Source organism: Schistocerca nitens, chromosome 1, assembly GCF_023898315.1.
Source record: "Schistocerca nitens isolate TAMUIC-IGC-003100 chromosome 1, iqSchNite1.1, whole genome shotgun sequence".
Taxonomy (NCBI): domain Eukaryota; kingdom Metazoa; phylum Arthropoda; class Insecta; order Orthoptera; family Acrididae; genus Schistocerca; species Schistocerca nitens.
Window position 1 is genome coordinate 13,660,608 of NC_064614.1, and position 24,838 is coordinate 13,685,445.

A 24,838-nucleotide genomic window follows, 5' to 3' on the forward strand; every position below is an offset into this window, starting at 1 on the left:
CATGTTGTCGGACGACGTCCCTGGCTGCTGCTGCTTGCTGTGCTGTCGTGAAGATGCTCCGATGTTAAGTTTACAAATCGCTGCACTTTTCAGGACTATAGGTTTTCCGAAAATAATCCCACACCTGGCACCACTTTTCTAACGGCGTCTTTTGGACGGCCGAGTAAAATGTTATTGCGTCCATTTGTTGTTAGGATGGGATGCGTGGGCGGTAGTTCCGGGTAGTGCAGAATGTGGAACACGGAAAACTTAGTTTTACCATTTATTAATAAAGACGGTGCGACAATGCATCACGCGCGTCTGGTAACTCGTCATCACTGTGTCGAGAGCGATACATGTTTGCAACTGGCCGGTCTCATACTGCTCTTCGTAGCCGGTGGCTGTGTACACGTCACGGCGCGCAACTCAGATTGCATTTCCCGTCGGCATTCCGCGTGAAAGGCGCACAGCGCGCCGGCTCTTCCGCTGTCCGCTACGGCCGTACAATTCTACCGTTACATGCCAGTATTAAAATAGAAATTTCTTTGTAATAGGGCATAATTATTATACATTTCTATTTTCCCAAGCACTCAATGACTATAGGTGCAAAATGTTACAATATCTGTTCTGATGTGTAATTTATCTTTTTATACAGTATTTTCACTAAATGGAAAAGAAGTGGTACAAAGTTACGCCGATTGACTGTAGTAAAAACGGTCCACATGTTGCTCAAGGATGATGCTAGAAATCCCCCCTCATATAGCCATATTCAGGACCATAGAGAGCAATCGCGCACTGGAGCCACACTTTGAAGTCTGAAAAATATGGCAAACAGGAGACAGTGTGAATAGAGCGACTCAAGCCTGCGTAAACCGACGAGGGTATGTCCCCATCGAATACCAGAATATCGTAATCAAATGAGGAGACAGAGTCTTTGGCACCAGTAGAAGACACTGAAGCATCTGCCTCAGACCAGGAGCAATTTTACAACAGCGGTTTTCTCGAGGACCGATTGGCAGATTAAGTGCAAGCTCCCTCAAATACCGGGAGCATCTGGTTTCAAAACGAGAGAGGGGGTTTATGTGAGGACACCACAATATTCTTCACCGAGATAAGCAAATGAAATCATAGCGAACACTAATAAGCATCTTTGTCACTGTAGGCATAGTTACTGTCGTTTTTATAGTTGTTGTTTATCCTCTGTTTGTTGTTCATTCTGTGTTTGCATAACAAAGTCCATTACTGAATGGTGAACAATATTTATAGTGAACGCGAGAATTAAGATAGAACTCCCATAACGTTACGTAACGTCAAATATTCCACTATGCATTACACAAGCCACCAATGGACCTTCACGTCACGTCACGTCAAGGTTTCTCTGGAAGAAAATTTGACGGTGGTGTCGTGTACTAACATCGGAACTTACCCAATTTTTGCAGTGCACACTTATTTAATAATAGTGGAATTTGTGCTTTGAGTATTATTAATCTTTACTCTGTTATTGCCTTTTGTTTCCGTGGTATATTGAATATTCCCCAAAGTCTTGTATACTTTTTCCATTGAATGTTCTTTCACAAACGATGTCACGTAAAACAAAGCGAAAAATTGTTTATGTTTTACAATAACAGAACGGAGCTGATGTCCCTAGTATATAAAATAAGAACCTAAGTTGATGATGCAATTTTCATTAAATAACATTTTAAGTGAAAAAAATCTGCTTTAATGAAGGAAAAAAATGCAGTTGTTAATGACGTTATTAGTTACATAAGAAGCAAAAAAGTCGTAATAGCTAAGGTAAACAGAATCTTTTTATTCCATTGTAAATATTATTTGATGTATTTGTATGTATATATTTTCACTATCAAATAAATGTCGATGTTTTGAAATGTTTCACTTCGCAGCACTTTACCACTCAAAACAGGTCAAAAACAGACGTTATGAAATTTGCTTTGACCATTACAAAATTTTATCGTTGTTGGTAGCACATTGTTGATTCTATATTCTGATCTTTTTGTAACACAGATGTTAGCTCACAACCACACTTACAGTGTTATTCACTGGGATAAGCAAATTGACGTGATGTGATGGTCTGTGCGAATACAGGCTAACGTGACGATGACGTGACGCCCTGTGTGAATTAGCTGTGTAAAGTAATTTTGTTTGATTATAATTCTTTATCTGTGTCATGTGTAATAAATTAGACTATAGTTATGTAAAGATATACAATATAATGTAAATTATGTAGTGAACATCATGAATCTAAATGGTTAAGAACTGTACTAAAAAGTACATGTACATGTATAACTTCAACTTAAGAAGCCAACTTTTTTTAAACAAGCTGATGGCTAATAAATAAAATCTAAACTTCTGTTCGAAAATTATATATGATTCGGGAAACTTTTGACTTTTCATTTTACATGTCGCTGTTTATAGCGTCTATGTTGGCAGCATTGAGTGCGCCGTAAAGTTTTGATTTTGAATGTCAGTACACGGAATCATATCAGCCCGTCTTCATTTTGCTTGTTAGTTTGAAGGTCTGTAAAAGTTTCAATAATTTCTGTCAGTCTCATGAATTCAGATCAGTTCTTGTTCACTTAATTTTACGTTTTACTGAACTTTGTTGGAAGCGGTAAATATATAAGGGGACGATCGTAACGTCCGCATGTTATGAGAAAAACATACAGTAAGATGTTTTACAACATTTTATGTGTTACATTGTGTTAAGTGTTTCTTACCGGATAGAGGTGTGAGAGAATAACTGCCACTGCAATGTAGGGATATTTACCCAAGTGAAGGCAAAAGCGCACTTGTCAAATAATCAGTTCAAACAAAAATAATCTTTATATTTCAATAAAGCAGCAGTTTAAGTGTGAACTATAAGACACACATTATGCTCACCGATATCCTTTTAGATTACTTGTTTCTCTCCACTACTGTCGTAGTCAGTATTGCATTAGAGACGCACGAAAGTGAGGTCATAGGTCTGTTATGGATTTTTGTTTTAAATGCGCGAGGAAAATAACAGGTCTGCCAAAGAATTATAGTGCTGTTAATATAGACATTGAACTCGATTCGTGGACACGCTTCTGATATGTCGGCCTACTCTTTGATTGACCCTTAAAATCCAATATTATTTCCTGGCATCCACTACCGGTACAGAATCATTATAGATTAGCTGAGAAGATTTCTATTTAATATGCCCTCCAAGGTAGTTACATAAGCCAACAGTGACTGTTCTGACGCTGACTGGCTGTATGTGGTCCAACAGTATCACGAATTGTAAATAAAAGGAACAACTGTCTATTTACATCTCATAACGCAATGCCAATATTTGTGTACAGAATCATGGTAGTCAAGCTAGTGTAATGAATATGTGAAATATCATTAGAGATATTGATGTGTGTGTGACACGTATAGACCAAACATGCAAGATCATTCACCGTTTTCGTACCATTATTATTGTAGCAACTTGCCCCCTGGATAATTTGAACAATTCTTTTATCAAAACATTGTGGAAAGAATGATTAGTATTAGCATTAATGAACGTATTATTTTAATCGATCTGCAGTTTATTTATTTTTATTATGATTAGTATAAACTATTGGTTATTGTAAACCATCTGCTCAATCATATGTCAGATATTTGACTGACTCTATGCTATAATCTCAGCCAACCTCTGGCAGTTCAGTGTTTTCTGAATGTTAAATGTTGTATTATTTTTACAGGGTGTTTATAAATGAATATTGGGGTTTTAACACTTATAATATTTCTTATATTAAACTCACAGTTATAAATGATAAGTCAAATGAAAGAGCAACTCAAACAATTTTACCAAGAACATTATAAATGTTCAATGTGAGCACCATTTGTCACACGGCACACAAGTCTATACCCGAGTTCTTCCCAAACATTGATAAATGTGTCTTCAGTGATTTGATTGTAGCAACAGCTGCTTCAATCCAGTTTCTTAATTCAGGGAGGTCTGCTGGTAGTGGAGTTCGTCCTTGATGAAGCCACGAAGGGAAAAATCTCGTGGTGTTAGGTCAGGTGAAAGTGGAGGCCATGCAAAGCAACCCTGTCATTGGGCTCGGCTAAAGACTTGATGTGTGCTGTGTGACACATGGTGCTCGCACTGAACATTTATAAGGTTATTGGTAAAACTGTTTGAGTTGCTTTTTCATTTGACATATCATTTGTACCTGTAAGTTCAATGTAATAAATTGTATAAAGCATTAAAACCCCAATATTCATTTATGAACACCCTGTATTATTATTATTATTATTATTATTCACAGTAGTAGTAGTCTGTATGCATTTACATACTCACAGGTCTATTTTAACATTGTGGGACACATGGTGCGATTATTCAGATTCTGTAGCATTGCATTTAAGAGAAATTGGTTGGTAATCTTTTATTCGTGTTCTGCCAGTTGTACTTCATTTTTGTCCAACACTTGTCATTGTACTACTGAGCCAGAAATGGCTTTATACTGAATGTTTGGCAGTTTTTCAGTCTTTTCTACAGACTCATGTGTGGTAGAATGGTGAAGTGTGGGTATCTATGAAAGCAAAAATAATTGACAACTGTTAGGAATATGTCTATTTTTCTTCTGTCACTAGTGATTGTTATACAAGGTTTGCTAGCTTAAAAGTTTGTAATTGGTCTGGTCCCCAAATTTGATAATGGTTATTAGATGCTAGTGTATTGTTGTAGGGGGGGGGGGGGGGAGAGGGACAGATTTCATATTATTACTAGATCTACAATGTAAGGAAAACATGATTGCTACTTTCTGTGAAGACATGTTAAGTTGTAGGCCGGCAAAACTAAAAGATACTTACACAGTATCTTTCGACCACAGCCTTCGTCAGAAAAAGGAGTGTGTGTGCCCCCCCCCCCCCCCCCACACACACACACACACAAAAGAAAGAAAGCTCACATGATCGCCATCTCTGGCTGCCACTTAACATGTCATCTGGATGCTAAGTAGCAATCTATCTCTTCCTTACGTTGTTGATGTTCCACCCTGGATTTTGCATTGTTTTAATACTAGACCGGTGTTGTTTACAAGTAATGACTGCAAGTATGGTCTGCATCAAAATTACATACATATGAGTTGTCTGTAATTTTTCACATAGGACACAAAGATAATTGTCCACAATAAGGACATGTATTTCCATTTTTATCGTCACATAACATGCCTTATACAATCAAAGATTGTGGCATAGGTGACTTGTCAGTTTTACACTATATATATAAAAATACTAAAAATAAACAATAAACTAATTATACATAAAGTGTAACATCTTTAACATCTTCAAAGAGGTATTTTAATTTCAATTATAATGCATTGTTGCCATTCAAGAAATCTTCTACACTATAGTAACATTTATCTTTCAGATATTTTTCCAGGTCTCTTTTGGTACCTTTTACATTTGGAGTCCTCCATCCCTTTCCATATTTTATTTGCAAATTTCATGCCCATATAGTATGGGGTTTTTTCATATGATTTTAATTAGTGGGTAGGTAACATGTAGCTCGTTCTATATCTAGTATCATATTGATGCAAGAAGCAGTTGCCCTCAAAAAGTTGTGGGTTTCTTTTTGTGAAAGTGAGATTTTCAGAGATGTATATGCTTGGAATGCTCATTAGATCTAGTTTCACAAATAAAGGTTTACAATGTTGCTTTGGTTTTGCTCCCACCATTGCTCGGATGATTCTTTTTTGTAGTCTAAAGGCTCTAAGTAAATTTGTCTTCTCAGACTCCAGAAAATTATACTCTACCTAATGACTGAAACAAAATATGCATTATATACAGTTTTTCTTACAGCTAAATCAGTAATACTATGCAAGATATTCATAATACATACAAGGCTATCTAATCTTCAGCATTCTTCTGTAGCACCACATTTCAAAAGTTTCTATTCTCTTCTTGTCTAAACTATTTATTGTCCATGTTTCACTTCCATACATGGATACACTCCATACAAATACTTTCAGAAACGACTTCCTGACACTTAAATCTATACTCGATGTTAACAAATTTCTCTTCTTCAGAAACGCTTTCCTTGCCATTGCCAGTCTACATTTTATATCCTCTCTACTTCGACCATCATCAGTTATTTTGCTCCCCAAATAGCAAAACTCCTTTACTACTTTAAGTGTCTCATTTCCTAATCTAATTCCCTCAGCATCACCCGACTTAATTCGACTACATTCCATTATCCTCGTTTTGCTTTTGTTGATGTTCATCTTATACCCTCCTTTCAAGACACCGTCCATTCCGTTCAGCTGCTCTTCCAAGTCCTTTGCTGTCTCTGACAGAATTACAATGTCATCGGCGAACCTCAAAGTTTTTATTTCTTCTCCATGGATTTTAATACCTACTCTGAACTTTTCTTTTGTTTCCTTCACTGCTTGCTCAATATACAGATTGAATAGCATCGGGGAGAGGCTACAACCCTGTCTCACTCCCTTCACAGCCACTGCTTCCCTTTCATGTCCCTCGACTCTTATAACTGCCATCTGCTTTCTGTACGAATTGTAAATAGCCTTTCGCTCCCTGTATTTTACCCCTGCCACCTTCAGAATTTGAAAGAGATTATTCCAGTCAACATACTCAAAAGCTTTCTCTAAGTCTACAAATGCTAGAAACGTAGGTTTGCCTTTCCTTAATCGTTCTTCTAAGATAAGTCATAGGGTCAGTATTGCCTCACGTGTTCCAAACTGATCTTCGCTGAGGTCGGCTTCTATCAGTTTTTCCATTCGTCTGTAAAGAATTCGCGTTAGTATTTTGCAGCTGTGACTTATTAAACTGATAGTTGGGTAATTTTCACATCTGTCAACTCCTGCTTTCTTTGGGATTGGAATTATTATATTCTTCTTGAAGTCTGAGGGAATTTCACCTGTCTCATACATCTTGCTCACCAGATGGTAGACTTTTGTCAGGACTGGCTCTCCCAAGGCTGTCAGTAGTTCTAATGGAATGTTGTCTACTCGCGGGGCTTTGTTTCACCTTAGGTCTTTCAGTGCTCTGTCAAACTCTTCACGCAGTATCGTATCTCTCATTTCATCTTCATTTTCATCCTCTTCAATTTCCATAACATTGTCCTCAAGAACATCGCCCCTGTATAGACCCTCTATATACTCCTTCCACCTTTCTGCTTTCCCTTCTTTGCTTAGCACTGGGTTTCCATCTGAGCTCTTGATATTCATGCAAGTGGTTCTCTTTTCTCCAAAGGTCTCTTTAATTTTCCTGTAGGCAGTATCTATCTTACCCCTCGTGAGATAAGCCTCTACATCCTTACATTTGTCCTCTAGCCATCCCTGCTTAGCCATTTTGCACTTCTTGTCGATCTCATTTTTGAGACGTTTGTATTCCTTTTTGCCTGCTTCACTTTCTGCATTTTTGTATTTTCTCCTTTCATCAATTAAATTCAGTATCTCTTCTGTTGGAAAATGTGGGGATAAAAATTATGGAGGGAGACCAAGAGATGAATACTGTATGCAGATTCAGAAGGATGTAGGTTGCAGTAGTTACTCGGAGATGAAGATGCTTGTACAGGATAGAATAATGTGGAGAGCTGCACAAACCGGTCACTGGACTAAAAACAACAAGTGAGGACCATACAGGATGTTGTATAGTCCTGATAGGGCATATATTGGTTAGAAAAGGGTATTCTGAGTAGGCTGTGCTTCCCTCCACTCTTGTAAAGTGCCAGTCACAGTTAGTGGAACATAGTGTTGTAGTCAAGCGGCTCTTAGGTTCCAGTACTTGACTTGCAAGCAACCAACATACGCTGCCAGAAAGATATCCTAAACATCAAAATGAACAACATTTTAAGTAGATTAAAGAATACCAAGGCAAAACACTTACCCGTGTAAATTTTTGGGGGCCTGTTGCATCCAAATACAGTGGGTTTACCATTTTGTACATGACAACTCAGAAGTGACAACTGTTGAGTCAACATATGTTAATATAGTGGAGAATGTCTACAGGACAGTAATACAACTACTACCATTATAGCTTGCAACAACAGTAGACATTAAGAATTGGAAGTAGAATTGGGCAGTGAGAATCCATAATAATAATAATAATAATAATAATAATGATAGTAATGTCGTGTGACTAGGGCCCCCCGTCGGGTAGACCGTTCGCCTGGTGCAAGTCTTTCGATTTAACGCCACTTCGGCGACTTGCGGGTTGATGGGGATGAAATGATGATGATTAGGACAACACAACACCCAGTCCCTGAGCGGAGAAAATCTCCGACCCAGCCGGGAATCGAACCCGGGCCCTGAGGATTGACATTCCGTCGCACTGACCTCTCAGCTACCGGAGGCGGACGTGAGAATCCATGTAACCAAATCTATTCTCAGCAGTCCTGAGGGAAGTCTTCAGATCACTAAATTTGATAAGGGAAATAATAAGTAATTAAACAACCTTTGATGACTTTGTGTTGTTTACCTTTGGTGCAGATAAACTGCTATTATAAAGAAAGAATTTACCAGAGCAGCAAGTTTGAAAGCAGACCTGAAAATCAATTGTGATAAGACTAATATTATGATGACAGACATAGTGGTGCTGGACTTTGGAGGAGGGGGGGGGGAGGGGTTTGTCCTTTTGTGGCAAACGAATAACCACCAAGTTGACGTCTAATGCAGGATGTAGCTCTCCTCCTCCCCTCCCCTCTCCTCTCAGCTTTTCCATACATATTGTCCGCACTGTTTCCATTAAGTGGTCTTCTTGGTCTTTTTCTTTTCTCTTGGAAACCAGCAAATCTTTTCCATGGACTATCTATTCTTAGATTTCTGGAGAATGTTTGACAGTGTCACACTGCAGACTGTTGGTAAAGGTCTGAGCATGCGGGATAGATTCTCAGATATGAAAGTGGCTTGAAGACTTTTGAAGTGATAGAACCCAGTACCCAGTAGGTTGTCCTGGATGGCGAGTCCTCATTGAAGACAAAGCTATCTTCAGGAGTGCCACAGGTAAGTGTGGTAGGACTTAAGTTGTTCTCTATATACATAAGTGATCTGACAGATACGGTGAGCAGGAGTCTGTGACTGTTTGTTGATGAGGCTGTAGTGTTTGAGAAAATGTAGTATTTTGAGGACCTCAAGGTGGATACAGGATTTCTATTTGGCATGTTGAGTGGCACCTTGCTTTAAACGTGGGAAAATGCTGAGGTGTTCTGCTACATTTCAGTTAAAGTAACTTTGTGATTGACAGATTGCTGTGACGGGGGTGGAGTGGGGTGCAGTGTTGCTAGTGGGTTAACAGCTAACTGACAGGGCTCTGCACACATCTAGAGAGCAGGAAACTCTACGAGTACATAGCACTCGAGTGAGATCTGTGATTGGCTGACGGATGGCCCCTATCACCACGATCTTTGAAATGTTAGTCGCCAAGTTATTTTGATTGGGGTATAGATTTATCACTGGTAGGTTAGACACGCAAGAATTTTGGAAATGTTCTTTGAATCCGGATTTTTTGGGCATTAGAGGTGTCAGCGAAGTTTGTTCTAAAACTTCTCAATTTTGATCAGTAGAACCATCGCATGAGCATGACTCAGGAGATCTTGAATGACGTCAGTGATGATCCTGATTTGCTCAAAAGGGTCATAACTGGTGACATAACATGGGTTTATGATTATGACGTTGAAACCAAAGCCCAATCGTCCCAATGGAAGCATTGTGGAGAGTCAAGACCGGAAAAAGCACACAGTGTTCGATGAAATGTAAAAGTTTTGCTCACTGACTTTTTTTTTTTTTTAATTACCGTGGCGTAGTGCATGATGAACTTTTGCCTTAAGGTTGTACAGTCAATAAGGAGTATTACATTGATGTTATGCACCATTTGCTAGAAGCAATATGCAAAAATAGTCCGATATTGTGGAAAAACAATTCATGGCTTTTGCATCATGATACTGCACCTGCTCATTCATCGTTGCTCATGAGATTTTTTGGCCAAAAATAACACGACAATCATGCCTCAGCCACCATATTCACTGAATTTGTCTCCTGCCACTTTTCCCAGTTCCCAAAACTGAAGAGACCTATGAAAGGACAGAGATTTTCAACGACTGAGGAAATTAAAAAAAAAAAAAAAACTGCGTCACTGGAAGTATTCAAGGCTGTACCAAAAAGTGCTTATGAGAAGTACTTTGAGGATTGGAAGAAGTGTTGGCACAAGTGTATTGTATCTGAAGGGTATTCTTTTGAAGGGGACAACAAAATAATTGATGAATAAATAATTTTTTTTTTCATAAAAATATAAAGTCACAGCTCACTTTTTGAACCCACCTTGTACAGATGAACAACACTTTCCTAGAATTCTGTTGACCATTCACCTTTCCTACTACAGTCCTCATGTGGTCATTCCATTTCATATTGCTTTGCAATGTTACACCCAGATATTTAATCGATGTGACTGTTAAGCAGGACAGTGCTAATGCTGTATCAGAACATAATGGGTTTGTTTTTCTACATTTAGAGCTAGCTGCATTCATCATCACATTCATCTTGTATCCTGCCGTACCTATAGCATTATCAGCAAACAACTGCAGATTGCTGCCCACCTTGTCTGCTAAATCATTTATGTGTATAGAGAATAACAGGGGTCTTATCACACTTCATTTGGAGCACTCCTGATGATACGCTTGTCTCCGATCAACATTCACTGTCGAAGATAACACGGTGGGTTCTATACCTCAAGAAGTCCTTGAGCCACTCGCTTATCTATGAATCTATTCCATATTCTTGTACCTTCTTTAACAGCCTGCAATGGAGAATCATGTCAAATGCTTCCTGGAAATCTAGAAATATGGAGTCTATCTGCTGCCCTTCATCCACAGTTTGCAGTATATCACATGAGCAAAGGGCAAGCTGAGTTTTGCTTTCTAAAACCAAGCTAATTCATGGACATACGTTTCTCGGTCTCAAGAAAATTTATTATATTCGAACTGAGAACATGTCCAGGGATTCTGCAGCAAACTGATGTTTGGGATACTAGTCTGTAATTCTGAGAGTCCGTTCTTTTGCCCTTCTTGTAAAAAGGAGTCACCTGTGCTTTTTTCCTGTTGCTTGGGACTTTGTGCTGGGTGGGCGATTTGTGATAAATGCAAGCTAAGGAAGGGGCCAATGCTGTAGAATACTCTTTGAGAAACCAAATTGGGATTCCATCCAGACATGGTGACTTATTTGTTTTCAACTCCTTCAGTTATTTCTCTACACTAGGGATGCTTATTACAGTGTCATTCATACGGGAGCCTGTTTGATGATCAAATGATGGTATGTTTGTATGATTCTCCTGCATGAATGACTTCTTGAACATGAAATTTAAAACTTGGCTTTAATTTTGCTATGTTCAACTGCTACACCAGACTGGTCAGCAAATGACTGGATGCAAGCCTTAGATCCTCTTAGCGATTTTACGTAGGACCAGAATTTTCTCGGGTTCTCTGCCAGATATTTTGCTAAGGTACGACAGTGGTAGTAGTTGTACGCTTTGCGCATAGATCTTTTCACAGATGCACGTATCTCTACTATCTTTGCTTGTCATCTACGAGTTCTCTTTTGAACTGAGAGTGCAACAGCCTCTGCTTCCTCAGCAGTGTCCGAATCGTGTTATTAAAGTAAGGTGGGTCTTTTCCATCCTTAATCCACTTATTGGCCACATAATTGTCATAATTTACAGACTCCTTAAACTTACCAGTGATATAAAATAACCAACAGACAGCAAAGTTAAATGTGAAAAGAAACTGAAAAAGTTTGTCATTGACAACTCCTTCTATTCGATAGAATATTTTCCATTTTTAATGTAGAAAAGTTGGTGGGTGGGAAGCGTATTACAAAGAGGGTAGATAATGAATTAGTGCCTATTAGTACCCTGTCCCTTACATTCGATAGGGCAGAGCTCACATTTAATCCAGAGATAGGTTCTGATGTCACCAATGTAAGGCACTAATATTCTAAATAATGAACCTGATGCATTGATCTCACATGCCATGTGGAAATGCAACCAAATGTGTAAATTGTAGCAGAGAATTGAAGGGATTGGCAGAAGAAAGTGCTAATCTAGAAGTTTGGATTTTGAGACACTACAAGTTTCAAGTTTGATTAAATCCAAAAAAGGGACATAAATACAGTAAGACTAAGGGGTTTATATAGACTTTGCTTTTTAGTGGTACATAGATACATATTTGTTTCCAGAACGTGGTGCATTCCAAAACACAGCAGATTGTGATGAGACTTTTTCTTACTCAAGTGACAGCACTTTCTTCTGTTGACCCCTCCAGTTGCACACCTCCTTCCCCCATTGCATTAATTGTACAGGGAACCGTGTGGTGTCATCCTGTGAGTGCCCCGTGTGCCTCGATGGGCGGGCTTTGTGGGACATCGGAGTGAGGGGAAAATATTTGCCATACAAAAGCTTGCTGTATCACCATCTAACAGTTAAAGCACTGAAACGGCTACACTGTGATCAAACAAGTATATAGCCACATGGACCTGCAACCTTTAGTTCCATGCCACAATTGTGAAACACCTAAGTATTAAAATAACATCCTTGTCTACTAGTATGTAACAACCATTTGTTCACTTCTCAATATAATAAAGTTTTGTCTATCTTTTATTACGGGGGTTGGTCACACCTACTAAACTGTATACCTCGCTAGAACCTTGAATACTTATCGTAGCATCTAACTACGAACTTGCAAAGGTTATTACAAATTTCTCTTAAAAAACTGCTTTTACTTAAATTTAACTCTTCTGTTATTAAAGTTAACCACGTGTAAACCTGTTTTATTATTGTTGAGGCAAATGTGATTGTTCTAGGGCATTTAGTGGAATTTTAGTGTGCTAGTTCTCTGTAGAAACAATATTTAACACCACACTTTACTCTTACCTTGTTTATCATTTTGATGATTTTGTTTTTGTCTTCAAAACACAGTATTTACAACTTGGTCAGTGTAAATAATACTGTCTACAAAAAAAGTTTCCCAGACCCAGAGGGCCAAGCTTTGAAAATAGTTCTCTACTCTTTAATTGATCTTAAAATAGCCAATGAAATTGTTTTCAAATGAATGCAACCATAATTTTAAGTATCAGAATAAAACTCACAGGACATTTAGTGGCAATCTTTTTTAACAATCAAATTTATAAAACTTTTGAATAAAAATGAACTTGTCTGTTATTATCTAGTTGAATTTGCTTGTGTTGTGAGAAACTAAGCAAGTTAAATTAATCAAGTACACTTGCAGTGCAGCCCATCAAGTTTGTACTTCAGCATTTTCTTATGAAAATTTACCAAACCAATTTTAATATTAGCTGCAATGTCTTTCATAGTTAGCAAATAGTATTTTACTAGGATTTAAGCAAAAATGATTGTAAGGTACTAGTAAAATAATGCAACACCATTGTTGTTATGTTGCGCCCCCCCCCCCCTCCCAAAAAAAAAAAAAAAATCACCATGCTTTCCTTTTCAGATGTCTGTCTGTCCTGTAACAATACTTGTTATAAAATAAGATGTCAAGAGCTTGCCTTTTCAGTTGCAGTGCATTTAAGACTTTCACGCAAGTTTGCTTTTGCAGCATCTTCACATCTCTTATTATGCAAGTAGTCAAAACATGCACTGTAGTCTACCTATTGGAACCACTCTTGGTGTAATTAAGGTGCAATTCTTGCAGCACCAACTTTTGCCGAAAAATATCTTGCGTTCACTGCTACAATTTGTACGAAATGGCTTGCCACTGCAAAACATATTAATTGTCATATTCTTCCATAAATTGTGCCATCTTAGGCACAAATATTGAAATCTTGTAGAGTGCACTATTATGTGCAGTTTACTTAATCCATGTCCTGTTACACTGTCCACTGCATTCTGCCAGCTGGACTCTTTGCCCAAAGAAAATTTTGTACCAAAAAATGGAAAATAAAACCCGCCGGCAAACCCTATAAGGGCATTGTCCACTGGGATCAGTCTACTGTATGTTTCTCCCAAAGAGAGAGAGGCCCAAGAACGTAAATGACGAGGGGGGAAAGCTTCCTCAGGAAAAGAACAAAAATTGACAATTACAATAGTTGCAAATAATCATTTCTATGTAAATAAGGTGCTTAATTCCACATTACAAAATACTTATGTAGCAATTTAATGATGTCTCTCTACAACATCAAAAACATTGAAATTATCATTAATAAGTTATCAGTTGTACTAAAAAGACATTACAAAAATATCTAAAGTAATACTGTTCTGTTACAAATCTTCACAACATACTATAAAACCTGTATCCACATGGGGGAAGTATTTAGTGACTTACACAGGACAACAGAAATTTAAGGGGCAATACATCAAAAGAAATTTTCTGTTTATCTCTGGCCATCAAAAGTCCAGATCGTTCTCTGGCAAATGTGAAGATCCTCCTCAGTAGCAGTACTGTGCAAAAACATTGTGCTCAGTCAGCCTCCACGTCACCAGCATGAATCACCCAAAGATGATCTACCTTTTACAGCAACACTGCCTCCCTACAGGAGTTCGTAGACCAATCCATTTGAGAGAATGCTTCTTAACAAAAGCTATTAATAGTGAAAATGAACTATCACACTGGAAAGGAATCTTCATTGTAATGAAACATCTGACTGGTGTTCACTGCATCTGAGAGAACTTTAATGTGGATATTTACCTCCACAACATTGTCTACTAATCCAGGTTTAAATTTATGAGAACCATTCCTCCAATTTTTCCAAACTCCTCAGTGTGTACCCTGCAGGACTGTCACACATGGGAGGGAGTAGCTGAACAACAAACCAGGAGTCAAGTCGATAATGAAACATTCACTTGATGCCGTTGTGTGCATGGTGATGAAGGGCACAGTTTCAAACCTGGTTAACATTTCTAGAAAGGGTTTAACTCTGTCGGTTTACTTACTGTTTGTTTTAAAGACAACATCCTGTACTCAGTGATTCTACCAGTAAGAAAACATGGTTAAGGAATCACTGGAAGTGTTTTGCTACATAATAATTGTTTGGAGCACACAGTGTGACACCATTGTCTGTGTTACGACAGAAGGCTGTGGGCCCATGTAATGTCTGTAACTTTCGAGGTTTCATTATCCAGCAATCTAATGTCTTTATGGATGCAACTTGACTGTTATCTGTCAGTGACAAAACTGATAACTACTTTACATAAATATCAATGAGAACAAACATAGTTTTGTGTTAAATATGACATTGTTCTGCTATGAGGTATTGAGAAAATATATTCACTTTTTACCCTGTTGTCCATGAATTACTACAGGGAAACCTTAAGGCTTTTGTATTTTACAGTGTGAAAGATGGTCAGGTACAGCAATCTCAAGGCTCAATATGAAATAGAAAAGACAATTGGTTGTGGAGGATTTGCAAAGGTTAAACTTGCAACGCACTTGCTAACCAGGGAGAAAGTGGCTATCAAGATAATGAACAAGTCAGGACTTGGGGTAAGTGTTTTTAACTTACTTCATGCAAATTTAAAATATAAAATCCAACTGCCTACCACTTAGAATTGTTAGATAGAAGTTTAAAATATTAGACAGATATTTTTTTTAAAAAATGTTGTTAATATTTGTGCAAAGGGAGTGTTGCAGACTTTTAAGAGTGACTCTCCTCATTTTCTTCTACACCTTGCTAAATAGTATTTTTTTGAAAAGAGAAGAGTGGACGAAGTGGTGGTGCCTATGCTATCCCATGTTAAATGACGAAATTTGAGAAACCTTTATGGGAAAACTTTCATTTCTCTTAATTTTTGAAAACTTGTCGACTTACACGGTGGTTCAGTCTTGAAGTTAGGAAGGAGAGATATTTTGCTATCTTTTACAGTTTTCCTCATATCATTTTTTGTTACCAACCCTATTTTTTGAAAAAATGCTATATTTAAGTAAATCAAACAATGGAAAATCCAGGATGGAATGTAACAATATTATGAGAAGGAAAGCTGCTATCTACTAACCACCAGCGATACCTCCACTTCAACAGCTGCCTCCCGTTCCGTACCAAGAAGTCCGTTCCATACAGCCTAGCCAACCATGGTCGTCGCATCTGCAGTGACGAGCAGTCCCTCTCAAAATATACCTCACTGAAGCCTTCACTGACCGTAATTGTCCTCCCGGCCTTGTACAAAAACAGCCGGCTGGTGTGGCTGAGCGGTTCTAGACACTTCAGTCTGGAACCGTGCTACCGTTACGGTCGCAGGGTCGAATCCTGCCTCGGGCATGGATGTGTGTGATGTCCTTAGGTTAGTTAGGTTTAAGTAGATCTAAGTTCTAGGAGACTGATGACCTCAGATGTTAACCCCCATAGTGCTCAGAGCCATTTGAACCATTTGTACAAAAACAAATCTCCCATGCCTTATCCTTCCAGTCTTCCAACACCTCCCAAAGTCTCACTGCCCAGCCACAGAGGAACATTCCCCTTGTAAGTCAGTACCACCCAGGAGTGGAGCAACTGAATTACGTTCTGTGCCAGGGTTTTGATTACCTCTCATCATGCCCTGAAATGAGAAATGTCCTGCCCACTAGTCCATCCTTACACAACACCCGCTCCCAATCCCTTACCTCATGGCTCATACCCTTGTAATAGACCTAGATGCAAGACCTGTCCCATACATCCTCCCACCACCACTACCACCTACTCCAGTCTGCTCACTAACATCACCTATCCCATCAAAGGTAGGGCTACCTGTGACATCAGTCATGTGGTCTACGAACTAATCTGCAACCACTGTGCTGCATTCTGTGTAGGCATGACACCCAAAAAGCTGTCTGTCCACATTAGTGGCCACTGAAAAACTGTGGCCAAGAAACAAGTGGACCACCCTGTTGCTGAACACACTGCCAAACATGATATCCTTCATTTCAATGACTGCTTCACAGACTGTGCCACCAACACCAGCTTTTCTGAATTGCACAGGTGGGAACTTTGCCTACAGTACATCCTACATCTCCTTAACCCTCCTCGCCTCAACCTTCGTTAGTCACTGTCCTTACCCGTCCGGCCCCTCCCTTATTTCCATTGCAGCACTACACAGCTGTAATTCCACCACCACACCCGGTCTTTTTATTTTTCTCCTTTTCCACTACCTCCCCCCTCCCCCCACCTCCCCCCTGCTCTGTGTCTAACCTGCAGTCCTTCACTGTCTGCCACACCTCACCATACTCTCTCTCCCCCTCCCCACCCCAGCCTCCCCCTCACCACCACACAGTCACCACTCCCATCACGATCTGGTGCTGCTGTTCGCAGTGTGGTTTCAGTTGCCTGAGACTGCAGTTGTGTGTGTGTGTGTGTGTGTGTGTGTGTGTGTGTGTGTGTGTGTGTGTGTGTCTATTGTTGACAAAGGCCAATGGCCGAAAGCTTTAATCGTGAGAGTATTTTTGTTGTGCCCATCTGTGACTCAGCATCTCCACTATATGGTGAGTAGCAACTTTCTGTCTCATAATATCATTATATTTAAGTAAGTTACATATACACTACCGAACACATTGTCAAATGGCTGTTTTACAATGTAATTTGATGACGAAGTTTCATCTGCCTGTCTTCAGTGGTTGTTGAGAAAATGTTCCTTAAATTCAAAAAAATCTAATTTATGGGAAATTATGTCCAAAGTTTCTCAATCCATTCCTGCAGTATAGGGTGGATTGTCAAGGTCTTCCTTTTTATTCTTCTTTTCTGTCCTATTATTCCATCATATTTCATGTCACCTTCTCTTCTTTCCGCTCCTCTTATCCTCAATGGGTGACAGGCATCTATTCCTTGGCATACGTGGGGAGTTAACGGCACAGGCATCAGCAGAGAGACCTCTGTGTTGTCAGGGGGCTACAACCAACAGGGTACATGGCGGCCCCAACACAATGGACTGGCTACTGTGGGGCTCACCCTAGTGCTTGTAGGGTGGAGGTTTTATTGTGTTGTGGAGTGGCTGGCTTCTCCTTTTTATTCTCATGGTCAGCCAGTCATGGTCGTTTGCTATTTTACTCTCTTCATCCTGTTTCTTGAGTTTCTGTGGTTTTCTTGTCCCCCATCTGTCCATTTACATGTTTCTTGCCCTTCATCGTTGTTGTGATTTTTCCTTTCATTCCGTTTTGTGTTTTCATTCTCGTTTGTTTTATTCTCATACGTGTGGCATTGTTTTATTTGGAACAAGGGACTGATGCCCTCGTAGTTTGGTCCTTTCCCCCACTTTTAATCAAACCAACCAATCATAAGAGACTGCCAGCTCTATTCTGTGTGTATATCTGCATTGATACTTCTCAATCTGCCTACAGCGCATGGCTTAGGGTACCCTGTACCATTACTAGTCATTTCCTTTCCTGTTCCACTTGCAACTACAACTACTGTCTATATGCTTCTGTATGAGCTCTAATTTCTTTTATCTTCATGGGCCTCACATGCAATGTATGTGGTAGACAACAGAATTGTCTTGCAATCAGTTTCGAATGACAGATTTCTAAATTTTCTCAGTAGTGTTCTTTGGAAAGAATGTCACCTTCCCTCCAAAGATTCCCATTTGAATTCCTGAAGCATCTCCATAACTAGTAACAAATCAAGCAGCCCGACTCTGAATTTCCTACCTTGAATCTGACCTGGTGCAGATTCCAAACACTTGAGCAGTACTCAAGAAAAGGTCGCACTAGCACCCTATATACAGTATCCTTTATAGATGAACCCCACTTCAATAAACCGAAGGCGACCATTTCGTTCCATTTCGTATCGCTTTGCAACATTATGCCGAGTGTCAAGCAGGACACTACTATCACTGTATCCAAACATTACAGTTTGGTTTCTCCTACTCACACGCCTTAACTTACATTTTTCTCTCCAGTACTGTTGTTGCTGAGCAGCATCTCCAGGGAGCCATCCACAATGTGCAGGCATGGGCTCTAGCCCACAGCTTCCGGCTTTCAGCCGCAAAGTCGTGTGTCATGCACTTCTGTCAGTGCTGTACCGTTCATCCGGAACCCGCACTTTACCTTAATGATGATCTATTAACTGTAATGGAAACATATCAATTCCTAGGACTAGTTTTCGATGCTCGATTGCCTTGGCTCCCTCATCTTCGTCAGCTTAAGCAGAAGTGCTGGCAGCACCTCAATACCCTCCATTGCCTAAGCAACACCAATTGGGGTGCAGATCACTGTACGCTGCTGCAGCTCTACAGAGCCCTCGTCCAATCCTGAATTGACTATGGGAGTGTGGTTTATGGTTCAGCAGCGCCTTCAGCATTGCATTTACTCGACCCTGTGCACCACTGTGGGGTTCGATTAGTGACAGAAGATTTTAGGACAAGTTCGGTGACCAGTGTACTGGTGGAGGCTTGTGTCCTTCCACTGCAGGTCAGATGTGCGAAACTGCTTGCCAGTTATGCAGCACACATGCATAGTTCCCCGGAGCATCCAAATTACCGTCTCTTTTTCCTGCCCACGGCAGTCCATCTCGTGCATTGGTGGCCCAGATTGGGGCTAACGATTGCAGTTCGCGTGCGGTCCCTTCTCTCCGAACTGGAGTCGTTCCCTTTACCACCTCTACTTGTCGTCCGTTCACATATGCCTCCATGGTGTACGCCTCGGCCGCAGCTTCGTGTGGACCTTTTGCGTGGCCCTAAGGACTCCGTTAACCTCGCTGCTCTCCAGTGTCACTTCCTCTCGATTCTTGACATGTTTCCAGGCTCTGAAGTGGTTTACACCGATGGCTCAATGGCTGATAGTTACGTAGGCTCCGTGTATGTTCATGGAGGACATGTTGAGCAGCACTCCTTGCCAGTTGGCTGCAGTGTTTTCACTGCAGAGCTGGTGGTCATATCTCGTGCTCTTGAGTACATCTGCTCATGCGCTAGCGAGTCATTTCTCCCGTGTATTGACTCACTGAGCAACCTATAAGCTATCGACCAGTGCTACCCTCGCCACCCTCTGGTAGCATCCATTTAGGAGTCCATCTATGCCCTGGAACAGTCCTGCCATTCCGTGGCATTTGTGCGTACCCCATGACACGTCGGAATCCCTGGCAACGAACTTGCTGATAGGCTGGCCAAACAGGCGATGCAGAAACTGCTTCTGGAGATAGGCATCTCCGAAGCTGACCTGTGTTCTGTCGTACACCGCAGGGTTTTCCAGCTTTGGGAGGTGGAATGGCATAACAGCACGCACAACAAACTGCGTGTCATTAAGGAGACTATGAATGTGTGGAAGTCTTCCATGCAGGCCTCTGGCAGTGAATCAGTTGTCCTCTGCCGCCTCCGCACTGGCCATATGTGGCTAATGCACGATTACCTACTCCGTCGCAAGGACCCACCTCAGTGTCGCCGTGGATCCCAAATGACAGTCGTCCACCTCTTGCTGAACTGCCCACTTTCAGCAGCTCTGCGGCAGACTTTTACCTTTCCCAGCACCCTGCCTTTGGTGTTGGGCGACAATTCCTCCACAGCAGCTTTAGTTTTCCGTTTTATTCATGAGAGTGTGTTTTATACTAGGTTTTAGCGAATGTCCTTTGTCCCTCTGTGTCCTCCATCCCAGTACTTTTAGGGTGGAGGTTTTAATGTGTTGCAGAATGGCTGGCTTTCCCTTTTTCTTCTCATGGTTGGCCAGCCACTGTAATCTGCTTTCATATTTTACTCTCTTCTGTTTATAGCATCTCTCTGTTGTTTTCTTGTCCTCTTTTGTTCCTTTTAGTGTTTGTTGTCGTCCCTTTGTTCTTGTGGCTTTACATTTCATTCCGTTTTGTGTTATATGTTTTGTCAGTTTTATTCACACACTTGTGGCATTGTTTTAGTAGTAACAAGGGACTGATAACCTCGTGGTTTGGTTCCTTCTCCTGCCTTTAAACCAACCAACCAACCAATTAATTAATTTCTGGTACTTCTTACAAAGTGAATCAAGATCCCTCTCCAGCTTGAGCAGAAATGCTCTGAAGTCAGAGTTAGGGGACCTATAAACAACAACAATTAGAAGTTTAGTTTCATTAAACTCAACTGCCCCTGCACAGCATTCAAATAGCTGTTCAGTGCAGTGCTGTGATAGGTCTATGGACTCAAAGGGAATACTGTTTTTTTATGTACATAGCCGCTCAACCACATCTAGGCGTGAACAATACTTGGTGCATGCTGAGACTGATAGTTACGCTTTTATTGCAGCAAAAGCATTGTGGTTCACCTCCCTCCCCCTTAGCCCCCCCCCCCCTCCTCCTGAAGACATTGAAGACAAATTTGGTAGAGTAGAGTCTCTGGGAAAAATGTTAATTAATTCGTTATTAACTAAAACTTCCTCTGCAGCTCTTCAAGCATGTGATTGTCTACGTGAGACACCTCTGACCATTTCCCCACTCAAAATTTGAATATGTTTTAAGAAATCATCTTCCACAAAGACCTTATGCTCCAAACAGATGTGGAGCTCTGGACTACATATTATCAGACATTTACAAAAAGGGTCCAAGGGTAGTCATACAGATAAAGGCACCTTTATCTTAGCGTTTGAAGGTCATTGTGTACCGATGTGATGTGAAACCGTACGTGCCACCACTTGTGAGGTGCTTCAGACATTTACGCTTTGGGCATATGTCATCACACTGCGTGGTGGACCCAAGCTGCGGCAACTATGGACAATCACTCAACGAAGGTAGTCCGTGTGAACATACACCTTTGTGTGTAACTGTGCAGATCACCATTCTCCAAGTTAGCAGTTTGCTGAGTTTCAAGAAACAACAGAACATCCAGGAATACAGATCCATTGACCATCTGTCATATGTCGGTGAAAGACATATGACCACGTACATCCTGTAGACATGATCAGTTATGGTGTATTGATGAGATTCACGGAAGACATCTCAGTCGCGATCACCCACACTGGAACTGCTGTTCTCCTTTCTACAGGTGCCCATGTCCCCCCCCCCTCCCCCCCCCCCCCCATCTCCTCTGTTGGTCAGTGCTGTGGTGGCCAAAAGACATTGCAATAGAAGTTCTGGATCGCTGATGAGCCCTGCAGTGATTCATACAACATTCTTTGCAGAACAACCTTGTCACTTTTAGCGACTTCATGCTACGGCTTGCTGTATAATCTAATGCAGTAAGAATGAATGCTGGGAGTTCTATGTATCCGCCCTGAGGATGTATGTGTCTCCATCTTAGCCTTAGGCCAAGCTCCATGGTATTACAGGCCACCAATGATCTACAGCTGTTCCTGGTCTTGTCCTACAGGGTAGTCTTGGTACCAATTCGTCAGTTCTTGCAGAACACCTTGGGACCCATTTTGTGACAGCATCGGCATCCTCGTCCTATCTGACTACTTTTCTACCACAGGAGTGACAAGCTGAGGACATCCCCACGTATCCTATAATGAACTCTTCGCTGACTGGGAACTGCTTCAGGCTCTTGCCTCGTCCCGTGACAGCCCCAGAATCTGATACAATTCACAATCACTTGATCCAATACCTGAATGTTCCTGAAAGGCAACATCTCCTCAGGGTGCCTCTCTCCAGGATACCTTCCCCTTGCAATGGCAAGCTAATGTAGTTGTCCCAGTCCTTAAGCCAAGCAAGAACCCAACCTCTCTTGACATTTACCAGCCAATTAGCCAGACGAATGTACCCAGTAAGCTGCTTGAAAGCATGGTTGCCTGCAGATTACACTGAGTTCTCAAATTTCGGGGGCCTTTTGTCCCTCTATCAGTGTGGTTTCCGGGAGGGATGATCCACAGCTGACCATCTGCTCAGGTTGAAAGCAGCAATCTGAAATGCTTTTACTAAACACCAACACTTTATCACAGACTTTTCTGCCCTGCATAAGGCATATGATTCTGTTTGGCGTCATATTTTATGTACCCCCCATGCCTGGGGCCTCCTACCAGTTTTTGTTTTTCAGTTTTTATCCCGTCAGTTGTTCCTGTTAGTCAGCACTTCACTGAGCCCCTTGTGGGTACAAGTGTCCCTAGGGCTCTGTGTTGAGTCTCTTCCTTACCACCAATGGGCTAATGACCTCCGGTGGGCCACTGGTCAGCATTTGGTACAGCTCCCACTCGGTAACACCTGCTGAATGCCAGCTCCAATGTGCCTTATAGTGGGCCTCTTTATGGGCTGATTTCCTGTGGTTTCCACTTCTCTTCTACAAAAATGTGGGTCATGCATTTCTGTCGTCATACCACGGTCCATCCTGACCCCAAACTCTACTTAGGTACCCACCACTTCGACATTGTAGCACTGTACCATTTCGTGCTCTGCCCCATATTCATTACCTGAAGACGAGCTGTATGTGGAAGATTACTGCTCTCAGCTTTCTTGCACACACATCTTAGGGTGCAGATCGTCTTGAAAAAGCGGGGTGGTTGGGGATGGGGTGTCTCCCAGTGCATTCTAGGTGTGTGGGTTCCCAGATCTTACCTCCTTGACCAGACTGTTCTTTCATCTGTTTTACTCTGTTTTAAAAGCTTTTAGATTCAATTTATCTCCTAGCTGCTGCACCCTATTTTCTCTTGAGTAGTGGGTGCTTTTGAATGTAACGTATCAGTCAGGAGGGTTGTAGGTGGGACATTACCTGTCTCATGCAGAGCCCTGGGGATACCCATTTGTTGACTACCTTATTTCCTTCATCCTGCTTTTATTATTGATGATACAAAAGATGTCCATTATGTTTTAACTTTCTCGCGTTTACTGTTACGAATCTTCTGACTAGACTTTCTGGGCTCACCACTGTTTTTGGATCGAGGGACTGAGGACCTTGTTGTTGGCTCTATAATTTAAGAAGTCTTTGAGTCACTCTCTTATCTGTGGACCTATTCCATATGCTCATATCCTCTTTAACAGCTTCCAGTATGGCACCATGTCAAACACTTTCCGAAAATATAGGAATATGGAATCTATCTGTTGCCCTTCATCAGTAGTTCCCAGTGTATCGTGTGAGAAAAGGGCAAGCTGAGTTTTACACGAGTGATGCTTTTTAATACTATACTGATTCATGGACATAAGTTTCTCGGTCTCAAGAAAATTTGTTATATTTCAACTGAGAATATGTTCAAGGACTCTGCAGCAGAGTGATGTTAGGGATATTAGTCTGTAATTTTGCAAGTCTGTTCTTTTGCCTTTCTTATACACAGGAGTCACCTGCACTTTTTTCCAGTCGCTTGGAACTTTGTGCTGGGCGACAGATTCATGATAAATGCAAGCTAAATAAGGGGCCAATGCTGTAGAATACTCTCTGAAAAATCGAACCGAGTCCCTCCGGACGTGGTGACATTTGTTTTCAACTCCTTCAGTTCTTTCTCTTCGCCAGGGATGCTTATTACTGTGCCGTCCACATGGCAGTCTGTTTGATTGTCAAAAGATTGCATGTTTGTACAATTCTCTTCCGTGAACAATTTCTTGAACATGAAATTTAAAACTTCAGCTTTTGTTTCGAAAGTATGATGGTTGTAGTAGTTGCATGATTTGCTCATAGATTTTTTCAGACGTACACATCTCTACTAACATTTGCTTGTCATTTGCAAGTTCTCTTTTTAACCAAGAGTGCAACAGCCTCTGCTTCCCCAGCAGTTTCCGAATCTTGTTATTAAACTATGGTGGGTCTTTTCTGTCCACCTACTATGCACATTCTGTAGACCTCGATTTACAATATCCTTAAACATTGTCCATAATTCCTCTATGTCCATGTAGCCGGAACTAAGTGATGTCAATTCACTGTCTAAGTGAGATTCTAACAACTGCTTATCTGCACTTTCTAGTGGAAATCCTGTACTAACTGTATTTTGTCTTATTTATTAACTTCCAAAACCATAGTTGCTATAATTACATCATGATCGCTAGTCCCCATTTCTCTACTGATGATGTCAATAAGGTCCATCCCGTTTATA

The 24,838-nt window shown here is 40.8% G+C and overlaps 1 protein-coding gene across 3 annotated transcripts in view; it reads left to right on the forward strand.

The window, feature by feature from the left end:
- Positions 1-2,043: 2,043 nt before the first annotated feature.
- The window catches only part of LOC126234437 (maternal embryonic leucine zipper kinase-like), a 444,148-nt gene continuing 421,353 nt past the window's right edge, over positions 2,044-24,838 (forward strand). Inside the window, exons 1-2 of one of the 3 annotated variants that reach the window (XM_049943147.1) lie at positions 2,044-2,129; positions 15,303-15,454. In XM_049943147.1, the coding sequence (XP_049799104.1) occupies positions 15,311-15,454 (144 nt within the window). In that variant the 5' untranslated portion in view covers positions 2,044-2,129; positions 15,303-15,310. Of the gene's footprint in view, positions 2,130-2,440; positions 2,609-15,302; positions 15,455-24,838 lie in introns of those variants that run through there. The other 2 variants (XM_049943142.1, XM_049943136.1) reach the window with 2 other exon arrangements.